The 15,564-nt window shown below is 38.6% G+C and overlaps 1 protein-coding gene across 2 annotated transcripts in view; it reads left to right on the top strand.

The window, feature by feature from the left end:
- TMOD2 (tropomodulin 2) overlaps window positions 1-14,938 on the top strand; it is a 42,542-nt gene extending 27,604 nt beyond the window's left edge. For both annotated transcript variants that reach the window (XM_063091194.1, XM_063091193.1), the window contains 3 exons: window positions 6,366-6,509; window positions 12,646-12,790; window positions 14,801-14,938. In XM_063091194.1, coding sequence (XP_062947264.1) covers window positions 6,366-6,509; window positions 12,646-12,790; window positions 14,801-14,835 — 324 coding nt within the window. In that variant the 3' untranslated portion in view covers window positions 14,836-14,938. The remainder of the gene's footprint in view (window positions 1-6,365; window positions 6,510-12,645; window positions 12,791-14,800) is intronic.
- Window positions 14,939-15,564: the final 626 nt, after the last annotated feature.

The following is a 15,564-nucleotide window of genomic DNA, read 5'->3' as shown; positions in this document are numbered from 1 at the left end:
ATCCCTGCCCTTTCGTCAATTTGCTTTCAATAAAGCAAAAATACAATATACTTTGTATGTAGATGAATAAAGAGATGAACAAAGAAATGATTTGTCACTTATTTAACATTCTATTTACAGGAAAATTGCATGGGTAGGGATAGTTCATAGTCCATTGTTAAGGCTACAACTACTATAGGTGTAAATAATCTAACACCTATATACTAGGTCAAATAGATAACTTGCTAAGTGGACTAAGTAATTCCAAATATAATAATGTCTGGTGGTCTTTTTAATGCAACAACTGTGTGTTGAATGCCTACATGTGACAAGCACTGCGCTAGGAGCTGGATTTTTTTGGTAACATTTTTCAGGCAAATTTGACCTCTTTTGTAACTAGCTTTTTAAAAATAATTTATGTGGTGTGGTCACAGGACAGTCTGTAAAATAGAAGGACCACTATATGTGTGTGTGTTTGTCTGCATTTATTAATTAATTTTTATGGATAGAGTTTTTGAAATATGATTTTATGACTGTTTTCTGAAGGTCACCACTCCTAACAGATTTTTCACTTTTCCTTCATTCCAACTCTAATTGATGTGTCACACCCCTCCCCTCCCCTCCTCAAGGGTAAGCAGAGAAGAGAGAAGCCAAACCAAGGGAAAGAAATGAGTGTTTTAGGAAACGTTTTCTTGGTCATTGCTGTGCCTGGGTGACCATTTCATTGGGAGCTCTGTCAGAGAGTGTTTATTTTCAGTGTTCAAACATGAAGTGAAAACATGTTTTTAGTGGATGCCATTTGCATACCTCAAACCTTATTCTGCTTTCTTATTAGAAATGATTATTCTGATATATTTCTAGAATCAGTGAAGCCATGTGTGGTTGGCATCCATTTAGACATGTCCCCATTTAAGGCTATTTTGCGTTCAATAAGAAAACATTTGGGGGGACTGGTAACACAAATATGCTCAATGATAGTATTTTAAAATCACTTTTCAAGAACATTGTGCACACTTGAAACACTTCTCAGATTTATCAAAGTATAACAGTTCCACCTCTGAGGCAGTGTGGTGTGTCAAGAAGAGCTTTCCTTAGACCTGGCAGAGAAGACCTGGGTCTGTGTCCTGGTGTTGCCAGTAACCTGTTACGTGACATCTGCAGTAACTTCCCTGGTGGACCTTAGTTTCCTCAGAGATAATTGAAGTTGCTGGTAGGATAAAGTGAATTCATAGTCACCCAGAAGCAGATAACACAATTACAAGAAATAATCACTGTCCTTAGATGTAAAGAGAACAGCCTCTTTCAGCCTTATGCCTAGATGGCTTCATATGATTCAGCCCACTCCTGGCTGCCTCCAGATGATTCCCTTCCCAGCTATGCTGTGGTCAGGAAAGAATCTTTCTATAAGTTGAAAATTGGTTGATTACCCCACAGGGGTCTTCAAACTGTGATTACGGCTGTTACCCACTGTTGAATTAAAAATGAGTCACTAAAGCAAAGAGCTTCAAGAGACTTTTCTATTTAAGGTTTAAAAACAGATTCAACAAGGCCCTTCTGGGATTGCTGTGAATGTAGACAAGCTATGTGTATGAGAGATGCATTATCCTCATTTTACAGATGAGGCAGCTAAAGCTCAGAGAGATTGAGCGAATTCGCCATGCCCCAAGCACTTCCATACAACTACCTCTGAAGCAGTGGAAAATTAATGGAACTTGCCCCCACTGAATGCCATTGAAAAGGCCATAATTTGTTAATTAAAAAAAAATTTATTATTAACAATGATGCCACTTAAAAATCAAGAGTTTAGGATAGCACTGTCCAATAAAAATAAAATGTGAGCCACAAATGTAAGCCACATGTATAATTTTAAATTTTCTAGTAGCCACACTAAAAAAAAGGGGAGCTGTCCAGTTAGCTCAGTTGGTTAGAGTGCAGTGTTATAACACCAAGGTCAAGGGTTCTGATTCCTGTACCAACCAGCCACCAATAAATAAATAAATACATAAATAAAAGAAATACGTGAAATTTTAATAACATTTTATTTAAACCAATATATCCAAAATATCGTTTCAAAATGTGATTTGAAAATGTAATGAGGTATTTTACATTATTTTTTTCATACTACATCTTTGAAATTCAGTGTATTTTACACTTACAGCACATCTCAATTCTGACTACCCATTTTTGAAGGGCTCAATAGCCACATGTTTCTCGTGGCTACTTTTTGGACAGTGTAGAAAACTGCATTCCCATACAATCCTGTAAACTGCAGAAAGCAAAACCTTCTCTTTAAAAAAGTATTCCAGGCCGGCCCGTGGCTCGCTTGGGAGAATGTGGTGCCGATAGCTCCAGGGCTGCAGGTTCGGATCCCTATATAGGGATGGCCAGTTGGCTCAGTTGGGAGAGTGTGGTGCTGACACCACCAAGTCAAGGGTTAAGATCCCCTTACCGGTCATCTTTTTTAAAAAAAATAAGATTAAAATGTATTCCTACTCCAATTATTTGTATAACATTTCAGAAATCTAGCCTTTGTTTTACTAATGTTGTTATCACCAGCACATGTAATAGATGCTCAAATATTTGCTGAACAGAAATGAACTTGGGCTTACAGCCCAGGGTTACGTTGGCTAGGTCTCCGCTGTTTTGTTCAATATAAGAAAAGTGTTTTCTCAAGTTAAAAAGAAATTGGAAAGATCCTGGCTATTTGCCAGGAGGTTCTGCAACTTTTTTGTAAAGGCCTAATTGCTGTGACATTTTGTTATTCTAATAGTGAAGGTAAATCCTAAAGCTTGGAGCATCCTTAAGGAAAGGCATGATGCGTTCCTTTCTGGTGTTCTGATTAAAATGTGTAAATTTGATTTTAAAGGGCTTGCACTGAATAAATGCTCTTTAATTTACGTGATGTACCATAATGTCAGTCCAAATCCTTGAGCTTCTTTGCAGTTCAAACAACTGCCTAATACACAGAATTATTCTTCTAGTCCAGTGGTTCTCAACCCAGGGCCGTTTTGTCCTCCAGGGGACATTGGGCAGTGCCTGGAGATATTTTTGGTTGTCGTGACTGGAAGGAGTGCTACTGGCATTTAGTGGGTCTTAGAGGCCAGGATACTCCTACACATCTTACAGTACACAGGACAACCTCTCCCAACAAAGAATTCTCCAGCCCCAAATGTCAGTCATGCCAAGGTTTAGAAACCCTGTTCTGGTCCCATGTTGGATTCCACCTCCTCTTCCTTCTTCCTGTCTTTTCTGCCATAAAAATAATTAAAATAGTTTAGAACTTCCTCATTCTGCTCCCCAGAAGCAATCACTGCTAGCAGTTTGTTTTTCATTCTTCTAGTTGTTGTCTTTATGACTTTAATTAAAGTAGTTGTCAGTCCGGGCTGTACATTATTCACCTGGAGAGCTTTCCAATAATGCAGATGGCCATGCCCCAGCCTCAAAGATTTATTCATCTTAGGTGGGGCCCACGCATTGGTATGTCTTTTAAAGCTCCCATCATTCTAATGTGCAGCCAAGGTGGAAAACCACTAATGTACAGAATTTTATATTTTTTTGATTTGTCATCTTAGATAATTTTTGATTGTCTATTATAAAAGGTGAGGGGAGTTCTATACTTACTCTGTTTTCCATCCCTCCTTCCTCTTCTACCTCCAAATTGTAGGTATTCCATCATTTTCACTGTTTGGGCTTTATACATTTTATGTGATTATATTCTATGTTTTGTATAGCTGAATTTTAAAAATTAAAAACATATTAGTGGCATTTACGGTTTTATGACTATGTAACATAAATCTCTGTTCTCATGGGTCTTACAATCTAATGATTAATGCTGGTCTCATTCTTGTTCCTTTGGAGGTAGGTAACTGGCTTTTTTAAAATTTATTTATTTATTGCTGTTGAGTTAAGTTCCTTATATATTCTGGATATTAGTCCCTTGTCTGATGTGTAGTTTGCAAACACTTTCTCCCATTCTGTAAGTTGCCTCTTCACTTTGTTGATAGTGTCCCTTTCTGTGGAGAAGCTTTGTAATTTAAGGTAGTCCCATTTGTCTATTTTTGCTTTAGTTGCCTGTACCTTTTTAGTCTCACTCAAAAAAGCACTGCCTACTCCCATTTCACATAGCATTTCCCCTATGTTTTCTTCTAGTAGTTTCATAGTTTTAGGTCTTAAATTTAGGTCTTCGATTCATTTTGAGTTGATTTTTGTATATGATGAGAGATAGGGTAGGTCTAGTTTCAATCTTGTGCATGTGGATATCCAGTTTTCCCAGCACCATTTGTTGAAGAGGCTTTCTTTTCCCCGTTGTATTTTTTTGGCACCTTTGTCAAAAATCAGTTGGCTGTAAATGTGTGGGTTTATTTTAGGGCTTTCTATTCTATTCCATTGGTCAATTTGTCTGTTTTTATGGCAGTACCATGCTGTTTGGGTTACTATAGCTTTGTAGTATATTTTGAAGTCAGGGAGTGTGATGCCTAAAACTTTTTTCTGTTTGTTCAAGATTGCTTTAGCTATATAGGGTCTTTTGTAGTTCCATAAAAATTTTAAGATCGTTATTTCTATTTCTATGAAGAATGTCATTGGTATTTTGATAGGGATTGCATTGATTGCTTTGGGTAATATGGACATTCTGATGATGATAATTCTTCCAACCCATTAACATGGGATATCTTTCTATTCATTTGTGTCCTCTTCAATTTTTTTCACCAATGTTTTATAGTTTTCATTGTAGAGGTCTTTTTCCTCCTCTGTTAAGTTTACTCCTAGGTATTTAAATTTTTTGGTAGCTGTTGTGAATGAGATTACTTTCTTGATTTCTTCTTCAGCTATTTTGTTTTTGTCATATAGGAAGACTATTGATTTTTGTGTGTTGATTTTGTATCCTGCCACTATACTGAATTTATTAGTTCTAGTAATATTGTGGTGGAGTCTTTAGGGATTTCTATGTATAGGATCAATGTCATCTGCAAATATGGATAGTTTGACTTTCTCATTTCCAATTTGAATGCACTTTGCTTTCTCTTGCCTTTTTGCAGGGGCTAAAACTTCCAGTAATATGTTACATAAGAGTAGAGAAAGTAGGAATCCTTGTCCAGTTCCAGATCTTAGAGGAAAAGCCTCCAATTTTTGTCCATTAACTGTGATGTAAGCTGTGGGTTTGTTTATATGGCCTTTATTGTGTTGAGGTACATTTCTTCTATATCTAATTTGTTGAGTGTTTTTATCATGAAGCAGTGTTAGATTTTATCAAATGCTTTCTCTGCATCTATTGAAATGTTCATGCGGTTTTTTTCCTTCATTCTCTTGATGTGATGTATCATGTTTATAGATTTTCATGTGTTGAACCATCCCTGCATCCCTGGGATGAATCTCTCTTGACCATAGTATATGATCTTTTTAATGCATTGCTGGATTCTGTTTGCTAGTACTTTGTTGAGGATCTTCGAGTCTGTGTTCATCAGAGGTATTGATATGTAGTTTTCTTTTTTTGTTGTGTCTTTTTCTGGTTTTGGTATGAGGGTAATGCAGGCTTTGTAGAATGAGTTTGGAAGTGTTACTTCCTCTTGAATTTTTTGAAAGAGTTTGGGAAGAATTGGTATTAGTTCTTCTTTAAATGTTTGGTAGAATTTGGCAGTGAAGCCATCTGGTCCTGAGATTTTCTTTGTTGGAAGACTTTTTATTATTACTTCAATCTCATTACTCATTATTGGTCTGTTTAGGTTTGCACTGTGAGAGTTCCAGTCTCTTAAAAATTATCTTTTCTTGATGGTGATGGGAAACTTTGGGAGTAAAGGGGAGCAGGCAGGTGTCTGTGTATAGTGTGCTGTCTCAAACTGGGAGTCTCCATGGGTTTGCTGTTCTGAGTGGTTGTTTTGTTCCTAAGTTATCTTGAAGGAATTCTGATTTATAGATCTGAGATAATATAAGTAAAGCAGTAGTGCCCAAATGCTAGTCAATGGTAAATTTTTATCCATTCCTAGTAAAAGGGAAAGAAGATAATTCTGAAATTATGTCCTTTCTATTTTTTTCCTAATGTTAAAATATCTTTTCTAAAAAAAAAAAAATTGGCAATGATAACAGATGGTAGTGGGTTTTGTTTTTTTTTTTTTTTTTATAAATGTCCTTTTAATAAGTTGGTAATCATATTTCAGTGTCTTTTAGAAAAATTTTTGCAGGTGTGTGAAATGTATAAGTTTGGACTGCTGAACTAAATTACTTTTACTGCAGTATGAAGTTATTGTCTTTGTTACTTGGAGGTGAAAGCATGATTTAATGAAGGTTGTCTTTAAGTGCTGTAAAAAATGTCTGTTTAATTTGAGAATAATTAGGGGTTCAGTAAATCAGTCTTTATAAAACCTAACGGTTATTTCTTTTTGCATAATAAGGCTTTTGCAGATATGCTGAAAGTAAACAAGACCTTAAAAAGTCTAAACATAGAATCCAATTTTATCACTGGAAGCGGGATCCTGGCCCTGGTAGAGGCACTAAAAGAAAATGACACCTTGACAGAGATCAAGATCGACAACCAGGTAAGGAAGGGCAGGCAAAGCCAACTCCCAGAGTATACAGTGACAGGGGGAAGTGCCACAAGGAGTGAGTTTAAAAGACCAAGTTCAGTGTGTGACTCGTGATGTTCTGGCTTTACTGTGAGTTACAACAGCTTCTGGCCCACAGAGGGTGAGCAGAAGAGCTTGTCACTAATTAAGCAATGCACTCTGGGGCAGCCTGAGACATAAAGAGCCAGCTATCCCCCTAACCCTAGGCTAGTCACGCACTAGAAGAGAAAGCCAGGAGGTGGAGGCAGAGGTGGTGACAGCTGCTTTCTTCAGCCATCATCATTGTTACCTTTAGCTTGCTTTGCTTCTCACTGGGACTGTGGCTGGAAGGAGAAAGTAGGGGGGCCATGGCCAGAGACTCAGACTTCTTGCTCATGGCTGGAGGCTGCCAGAGGTGAAAGAGCAGACCCAGGCTCCTGCAGTCTGGTGTTGGCCACAGAGAACCTATTGAAAGGAACCAGGGTTCTAGAAGATGGTGTGGCATAAGGTAGCAGTCCACACCCACAGTGTGATCACACTCTCAACTCTGCCCAGCATTTCTCGGGTTCCCATCAACAGCCCAAACAAGCTGCTTTTCCCTAGAGCCACCACTTCCTGTGCCTTGGAGACCTCTTTTTCCCAGCCTTGGCCTGCAGTGCCTTCAGAGTTGCTCTGCTGGCCTCACCTGGCTCCTGCCCAGCAACACTCAGCTATCAGCCATGATGCTGTGCCCTGCTTCTTTGGCTACAGGGAAGTGTCTGCCATGGGGATTCAGCAAATCAGGAGAGTCTAGACACTATGTCATGGGGAGAAAGAGCCCTGGAATGGACCAGAAAGAGCAGAGAGCATGACTTGTGGTGTGAGCATTCCCTGTGGGGTGGTGGCAGAGTAACAATGCGGACAAGAGGGACAATGTGGAGAGTAACTGTTCAAATTACCCTTTGCATATCTGGGGACCATGTCTGAGATATTTCCTTGTCCAAACCTTCCAAGACCTATCAAAGCCCCAGAATCTCACCCAGGACTATTGCCTAAGCCTGGAAACCCCAACAGTTCCTCTCTATCTGCTAACCTGTCAAGCAGGCTTTTTCAGTGCAGGCCATCTGACCCTAGACTCCTTCTGAGGCTCATTGCCAGGGGAGCAAGGAAACTCCACCAGGAGACAGGAGCTTCTTCATTCTCACCCTCCCAGAATGGACACGCCACCAAAACAACTTTCCCAGATACAGAGGGCAGCACCGCGGGGGATGTGCCATATGTGGCCCCACGCACTGGGGAAGCTTGATGCTGTGGGTCCTGGTGTGTGTCCAGCTGCTAGCAAATTATGAAAGAGGCATCAGGAGTGGAAGAGCAGGGAAACAAGCTGGAGAGAAATATGAAGTGAGTGAAAAGAAGCGATAGCCTAGGGTATTTGTTGAATAGACTAGTATCAGGAAGTTTAGTGGGCTCTTAGTAAATATTTCCAGGGGATGTAAGAGAGTAGTGGATATCTTGTTCCAAAGTACATTTAACTTTTTGTATTGGTTAGGACCATGGTGAAACCCCATAGCTGAAATAACATCACAGACACTTTGTTCCTTGTTCTTTGCAAGATACCACCTAGTTAAGGTTGTCGGATAAAATACAATTATATTTGACTTTCAGATAAACAATTTTTAGTATAAGGATGTCCTGTGAAATATTCGGGACTTCCTTATGGTAAAAAGTTATTTGTTGTTTATGTGAAAGTCAGATTTAACTGGGTGTCCTGTATTTTTATTTGCTAAATCTGGCAACCCTTCATCTAGTGATTGATCTAGAATCCTGAAAATTTAGAACAGAGCAGCTTTTTTTTTTTTTTTTTTTTTTTCCCAAAAGATGACCAGTAAGGGGATCTTAACCCTTGACTTGGTGGTGGTAGCGCCACACTCTCCCAAGTGAGCCATGGGCCGGCCCTAGAATAGAGCAGCTTTTTATAATACATATGAAGAAGACCCTGAAATATGAAGTCTGAACTTGCTCTCTTAAATACCCTTTAAATCAACCTCATCACTCCTTCTCAGTCATCTAGGAATGGATTTATGTAATTTTTCAAATTCAGTCCTCCATTATGCATCTGAAAGGACTTTTCTTGTGTATGACAAGAAAGATGATTAAGATTTTTAGAGGAACTGGAACAATTGTTTGCTTTACTGGAAGAACGAGGAACTTCAGAGTCAAAACTTGTATATGAATCTTGTTTGTTGATTCAGACTGTTAGAAGTAACTTCAGTTTCTTCATCTGTATAATGAAAGGTTTATGATAAAACAATCTATAAGACAGTTTTCCTCAAGCAGGACCAACAGCTGAGACCAATTTAGCATCACAGCAGCAGGAACCTGCACCAAAATGAAGGCCTGCTAAGAATCTAACCTGGGCGGGGGTGGGCTGCTGCAGCTGGGCTCCAGGTGAATATGTAATGATTTAATCAGGTATCCCAGTGAGAAGAACAATCAGTGATGGTGATGCGTATTAAAGAAACAGATGGGTAACTGCTAAAGAAATTTGAGTAGATAAGAGTTCACTTGAAAAAAAAAAAAGATTATCTGAAGACATGTATGCTTAGACTTCTGTTTTTGTTGTTTTCCTTTGTATTTAGTGACTTAAAATATAAAAAGAAAATACATCTAAATTATAAGAATTTTTGATGCCCATTTGTTGTCCTGGGTTTATATAGCACAAGAAACCACAAAACACAACAAAACAAAAAAAGACCCAGGCTAAGAAAGAAACATGCCCTATGTTACATTACTTCTTCACCTTCTTTACATGCCTCCCCCAGTACATTTTTCTTCAGCTCCTAAGTCCTTTACATAGCTATCAGCATACCCCTCCTCCTTCAAACAAAAAATAAAAACTATCATTCTATTAGTCATACTTCTATTTTTCTTTACCAGAGTACATGAACAGCTTATGCAATTAACATTATACAAGAGGAGGTTGTGTTTCTATTTTAGTACTTTACTAAAATGTCACGTAAGATTCACTGCGAAATAGAGAAAAATGCCCAAATGAAGGAGAAGTAAATACAGATTTGCCTTTTATTGCAAAATAAAGCAGCTGTAAGGATGCTGACCAAAATGTAAACTACTGAGAACACAGCCAGCTGCTTAGAGAGGAGGGACTCAGACACCTGGGAGTATAGGTGTTGGGGTAAGTTCTGATCATAACATTAACAGTGCAGGTTACCCAAGTCCAAGACTCAAATGTATCACTTTGTTCCACTCCAGGGGCACAAGCCATAACTGTGGCAGCCCCAACTTTAGCTCTGGTCTCAATCCTTAATACAGTCCCCTGTTCTAAAGTGTATCAAGAGCTAAAGTTGCTCATGAAACTTGTCAGTCAGTATCTCTTAGTTTTTTTGCTGCCTCTCCCTTCCATAGGCCCACATTGCTTAGAATGATAATCTCTGCACTGTAGGTAACCATAATTGTCATTGTCTGACTGGAAATATCACATTGTGTTCATTTCTTGGGGAGTGACTCGTTTGACAGGTTGTTAGATGACAAGAAAGAGAAGAGCAGAGTTAAGCCTTAAAACTTGCCTGAGACACAAAAGTTCCTCCATAAACTTTTCTCATTCGTCTATTCCATACTTAAATTTTCCAAATTTAAAAGGAATGTCTTTACCAACTACAGTTCCTTGAAGTTGATTCGACAAGTGAACAGAAAGGACATTGTTGGGTGGGAGGGAGGAGGGAAGGAGGTTTTGGTAATGGGCCACAATAATCAACCACATTGTATATCGACAAAATAAAATTTTTTAAAAAAATGTTTAACTTTTCTCTAACCTCTGTTATAAGTAAAACAACAGCTAGCAGGTGACATTTGCTTTCAGCATTGAAGAGACAATAGGGAGTGGTGGGGACAGTGGCAATGAGAAAGTGAAGATTTCAATTTTTAAAAAATTCTTAAATTAATTTTATTAAGGCATGATGTACATACAATAAAATATTTTATTTTAAAATTTTTAAAAAAGGAATGTCTTTTTAATATATCATAATCAAAATTGCATGGTACTGGCACAAAAATAGGTTGGCAAAGCAATAGAGTAGTTTTCAGAAACAAACCAGAGTACACCTGAATGTCCTGCAGTGATGTGTCAGTATATCAGATCAGGGAAGAATGGAGTAAAGACAATAGGACAATTTGCTAGCATTTTGGAACAAAATTAAGTTGGGTATCTATCTTCATTCCTATGTTAAAATGTATTCCAGATGAAATGAAGAATTAATATTAAAATATAAGAATTATAAAACAAATGGAAGAAATGAGGAGGAATAGACAGCCTTCCTAAACATGACATATGAAAAAAATGTTAAGTCTTTATGGTAATCAAAAAGAAAGTCGAAAGACAAACAGAGCAAAGTGTTTTCAGCACATTTGCCAAAGGGCGAGTTTCCTAATATATAAAAAACTTACAAATCAATAAAAAAAAAAAAAACAGGAACCATAAGCTGGTAGAAAAATGGGCAAAAGACATAGATTATTAGTTTCCGAAAAAATACAAATGTTTAAGAAAATTAGTTTTTCTTATTCATAATTGAGAAATGCAAATTAAAGCAATTATAAATAAATGCAGGTGACATAAATTTTAGTTAAATGGGCTGACAGATTTAAAAGATTGATAATATCTCATTTGGCTAGGGTGGGGAAAACAGTAACTCTCATACGCTGTTAGCGTATACGTAGTTTCCTTTTGAAGGTCAGTCAGTAATACATCAAAATTTCAAACATGCTTACCCTTGGACCCAGATATAATTTCCCCTTTAGGCACACATTCAGAAATGTCCCAGGATATATGGGGGGGCGGGGGGAGCGGTTCATGCAGCATCGTGAGGAATAGTGGAAATGGAAAGCAATGTAACCTAAGTCATTAGGACCTGCCCAAGTAAATTATGACCCATCACTATGATGGAATGCTATGTAGATCTTTATAAGGATGAGGGAAATGTATATTTACCAACAGGAAAAAATATCCTTAATGTTAAATGAAAAATAAAAACTTGTTTCAGAACAATATGCTAGTATAAGGGCCGGCCCGTGGCTCACTCGGTAGAGTGCGGTGCTGATAACACCAAGGCCCCGGGTTCGGATCCTATATAGCGATGGCCGGTTGGCTCACTGGCTGAGCTTGGTGCTGACAGCACCAAGCCAAGGGTTGAGATCCCTTACCGGTCATCTTTAAAAAAAAAACAACAAAAAACAATATGCTAGTATAATCCATTTGTGTGGAGAAAAGCATAGACATACAAATGATTGTGTAGATATGTGAATGCACAGAAAATGTTTAGAAGACTATGCACTACATGCCAAACTGGCCTTCTCTAATGAGAATGTTGGAGGCAAGGGGTTTTTATATTTTATATACTTTTTGTTAGCTTTTTTTCTAAACAAGACTACTTTTTATTTTAAATTAATGTTATGAAAAAATATAGCCTCTTAAATTTAATTTTAAATTTCTATATTTACATATCCACATTTTTAAAAAATGCTTTTTATTTTTTCATTATTCTGTCTCAACTTCAACAAAAAACCTCTCTCCACCAATTTAAGCAACATTAAGCAATTTTTCTGTAGCCCAGGAATCTCAGTGTTTGGTAATTCATCTGACTGTGCTTAGTTCAAATCTCAGCAAAGCCTCTGCAGGATCTCCTGGTGAAACTGTGCTGAGAGAGACTGGCCCATCAATTGATGATCTTTCATTATTTGGGGATCTGGATCCCAGGATAGAAAATTCAGTAATTGGATCGATTGCTATAAAACAGTTTCACTATTAGAAAACATCCTTTGTTTAAACCACAAATACTAGAGTGAATTGGAAACACCAAATACTAGTTTTGCTCTAACTTTATCTCTGAAGTCTTCTTCATAAATGACTTGCTTAGTTTTTTCAACTTAGAATGCCAGTGGATTCAGCTATCTATTGGATTTTGCTTCTAGACAAGGATCAGGACTCAAGTGATTGTGTGGAGAAAGCATCTCAAGTGACCCTGTCCCTTTCAATTGCTTGGCCTTTTTGTCCAACAAGTAGCCATATATCTTTCCTGTGAAGGTAACTGTTTCCTCTTCCTTCCTGGTCATTCTGTGTGTGTGTCTGTACCTGCAACAGAGGCAGCAGTTGGGAACAGCCGTAGAGATGGAAATTGCCCAGATGCTGGAGGAGAATTCAAGGATCCTCAAGTTTGGATACCAGTTTACCAAGCAGGGGCCACGAACAAGGGTGGCAGCTGCCATCACAAAGAATAATGACCTGGGTAATGCACCCTGATATGTGCTGTTAGCAATTAGAAAAGTGTGATGAGCATTCATTTCTCCACTTCAGATACAACATCTCACTGACACCATTCCACTGGCCTTTGGTGTCAGTCCTTCATCAAGGGCACTTTATTACACAGTCATAGAAGTTCTTGTGGTCCTCACAGTGTTTAATTTCCGTTGTAGCATTTTCCAGACAGCCTTTGATTTTTTCTTGATTTCTTTTGTATGTTTACTTCTCCTTTGCTTGCTTCTTACATGCAGTCACCCCCTGTTGTTGTTTCTGCACCAGAAAATGGACACAGGAACCCAGAAATTTCTAGTTTACTTATGTTTGACTTCTGACTGTGCTTTAGGTTTAAATATGGTATGTCTGATACTTTGGTACTTTGCATGTGAAATAAACTAATGGAGCTACATTATGAAGATTAAACTCAGAAGTTTTAATTTTTCCTATTGCCACTTTTTGCTGAGGATCTACGCCATTTCTTCTGTTAGGATGAGGATGGGAGGCATGTCCTGGTCAACCACAGCACAGAAGAATGGAACAGATTGGAAGGCTTGGTTTGGTGACATCCTAGCCACCTGCAGCAGCATGGCAAAAGGACATTTAGGAGTAGACAGTCCATTTGGCAAGCAGTTACTCTATATAGCAGGCTCCAGTCTCCAGTTTGAAGTTCAGGGACAGAATGCAAGGCCTTGGACAGGGGAACTGGGCAAGTTGTCCATAAAGTATAGGGCTGGCTGGGAGGAAGTATTCAGGATTCAGATACTGGACAAGATAGAAGTTAAGAATTAGAATGGGAAGGGGCAAACAAAGGTCAGTGTTCAGTTCACTGACCAGGCATGCTTAGCCAACACCCCGGGGCCCAGCCAAGGTGCAGTGTGTGGTGTCAAGAGGCTGGCCAGGCATACAGCAGTGCTAACCTGTGGGATGTAGAGGCTGAGGCCAACAGGCAGCCCAGCATAGAGAGCTTTGGGGAAGGGTGGCAGCAGCAGTCAGGAGACACCTAGGAAAAGCACATTGGGTCCATGACTGACATAGAAACCAAAAAATAAGCAAAACTAGGGTTTTGAAGTGAATGGAGAGGCGATCCCTAGCCCAAGAGCAGCAACTGTGTGCAACCACTTTGTCTAATTTCTTGCAGCCTAGGCGGAAGCAGGCTGGGCTATTTTATTTATTTATTTAGGCAGTTGGCTGATATGGGGATCTGAGCCCTTGACCTCATTGTTACCCAAACCACGCTCTAACCAACTGAGCCAACTAGCCTGCCCTAGGCTGGGCTATTTAAAGTGGAGAGTTGGGGCAGGATCACAGCCAGGGCACCGTTTCGCCAAATCCAGGAAAGTTCGAGTAGCCCTCTTCCTAGCGACAAGGGGAGACTGCAGGTGAAAGGGGGAGAAGAGGGTTGCAGATAACTAGGAAGCAGGCAGTCTGAGCAGCTTCTTTGATGTTAAGTACCAGTTTAAGGAAATCTTAATCTCTGAGTTCACTTGCAATCTGAATCACACCTTTCTTGAAAATTGATACTTAGAAATTTTTATTTAAAAGGGGTTTGGAAACTTAAACTTCTGCTTGCAGCTCCTCCTGGTCTTCAAGCCATGATCAGAATTAAGATTGTGATTGTGTTAACATGGGGAATTAGTTAAAGCCAGTTGGTGTTTGAGTTGCACAGAAGATGATGTTCTGTGGATAAATGACCATGAAAATATTTAGTTCACTGTTTCATGTGTCTATTCTGGACCTTCTACTTCATAGAAATGGGAAAATTCTAACACTCCAAGTTCCCAACTATCAGACATAGCTTTATTTAAATGTAAATTCCACCAGACACTGAATTATCTTATCATTTCCATTTACTGCCATGGTTGAGTATTGAAATTTAAGGTAACTGTGTCTTCAGATGTGTGGGATTGCAATTATGTGTGATTAAGTTGTTTGTCTGGAATTTAAGAGATATTGCTCTAATTTGCCTTTTTAACCCTTTGTTTCTTTTTTTCTTGCCTAGTTCGTAAGAAGAGAGTTGAAGGTGACCGAAGGTAAACTTCCACAAGAGGTGAAGTTTCACCCCAGTGGCCGTTTAAAAACACACAAAAACTCTCCTCCTTCCCTATTGGGACCATTTTATCAAAGGTTGTTCATTTCCGTTAACCACACAACTAATAATTTAATTGTTTTTCTTTTTTAGCACTACTTGCTTATCTTGGATTTTTTGATATATATAGTAGTTTTATTTGCTCATGGGCACCTCTGGCAACTTGACAAGTGGACTGGTGCAGATCTGAGAGAGTGACAATGATGGAAAATGATTTTAAGGTCTGGCCAGTTAGCTCAGTTGGTTGGAGTGTGGCCTTGTAACACCAAGGTCCAGGGTTCAGTTCTCCATACCTGCCAGCTGCCAAAAAAAAAAAAAAAAAACAGAAAGAGAATGATTTTAACCACTTTCGTATTGGGTTGTCTTGCTTTCTTACTTAAGCTTTTTTTTTTTTTTAATCACTGAAAGGCATTTATTATATAATTTGTGTTTGTAACTGTGATTATGATAGAGGCCTATCTCTGTTTACATGCATAGCTTTGAGTTAGGCTAAATACATCAGAAGTGTTCTGCTGATGACATGAGATGTTAGTATTGCCAATCTTTCACTTGGTGAAAAAATGTGACCAATTTAGCACAAATTCTCCCTTAGTTCCAGAAAAACCACTAAATGTACATGCCCCACTGATTGAAGATCAGTGATGTCATCTTCATAAAGCAAGATAGCATTATGACAC

This window comes from Cynocephalus volans, chromosome 3 (assembly GCF_027409185.1).
Source record: "Cynocephalus volans isolate mCynVol1 chromosome 3, mCynVol1.pri, whole genome shotgun sequence".
NCBI classification, from domain to species: domain Eukaryota; kingdom Metazoa; phylum Chordata; class Mammalia; order Dermoptera; family Cynocephalidae; genus Cynocephalus; species Cynocephalus volans.
The sequence above is the reverse complement of the archived record's forward strand: the minus strand, read 5'-3'. Positions and strand labels throughout refer to the sequence as shown.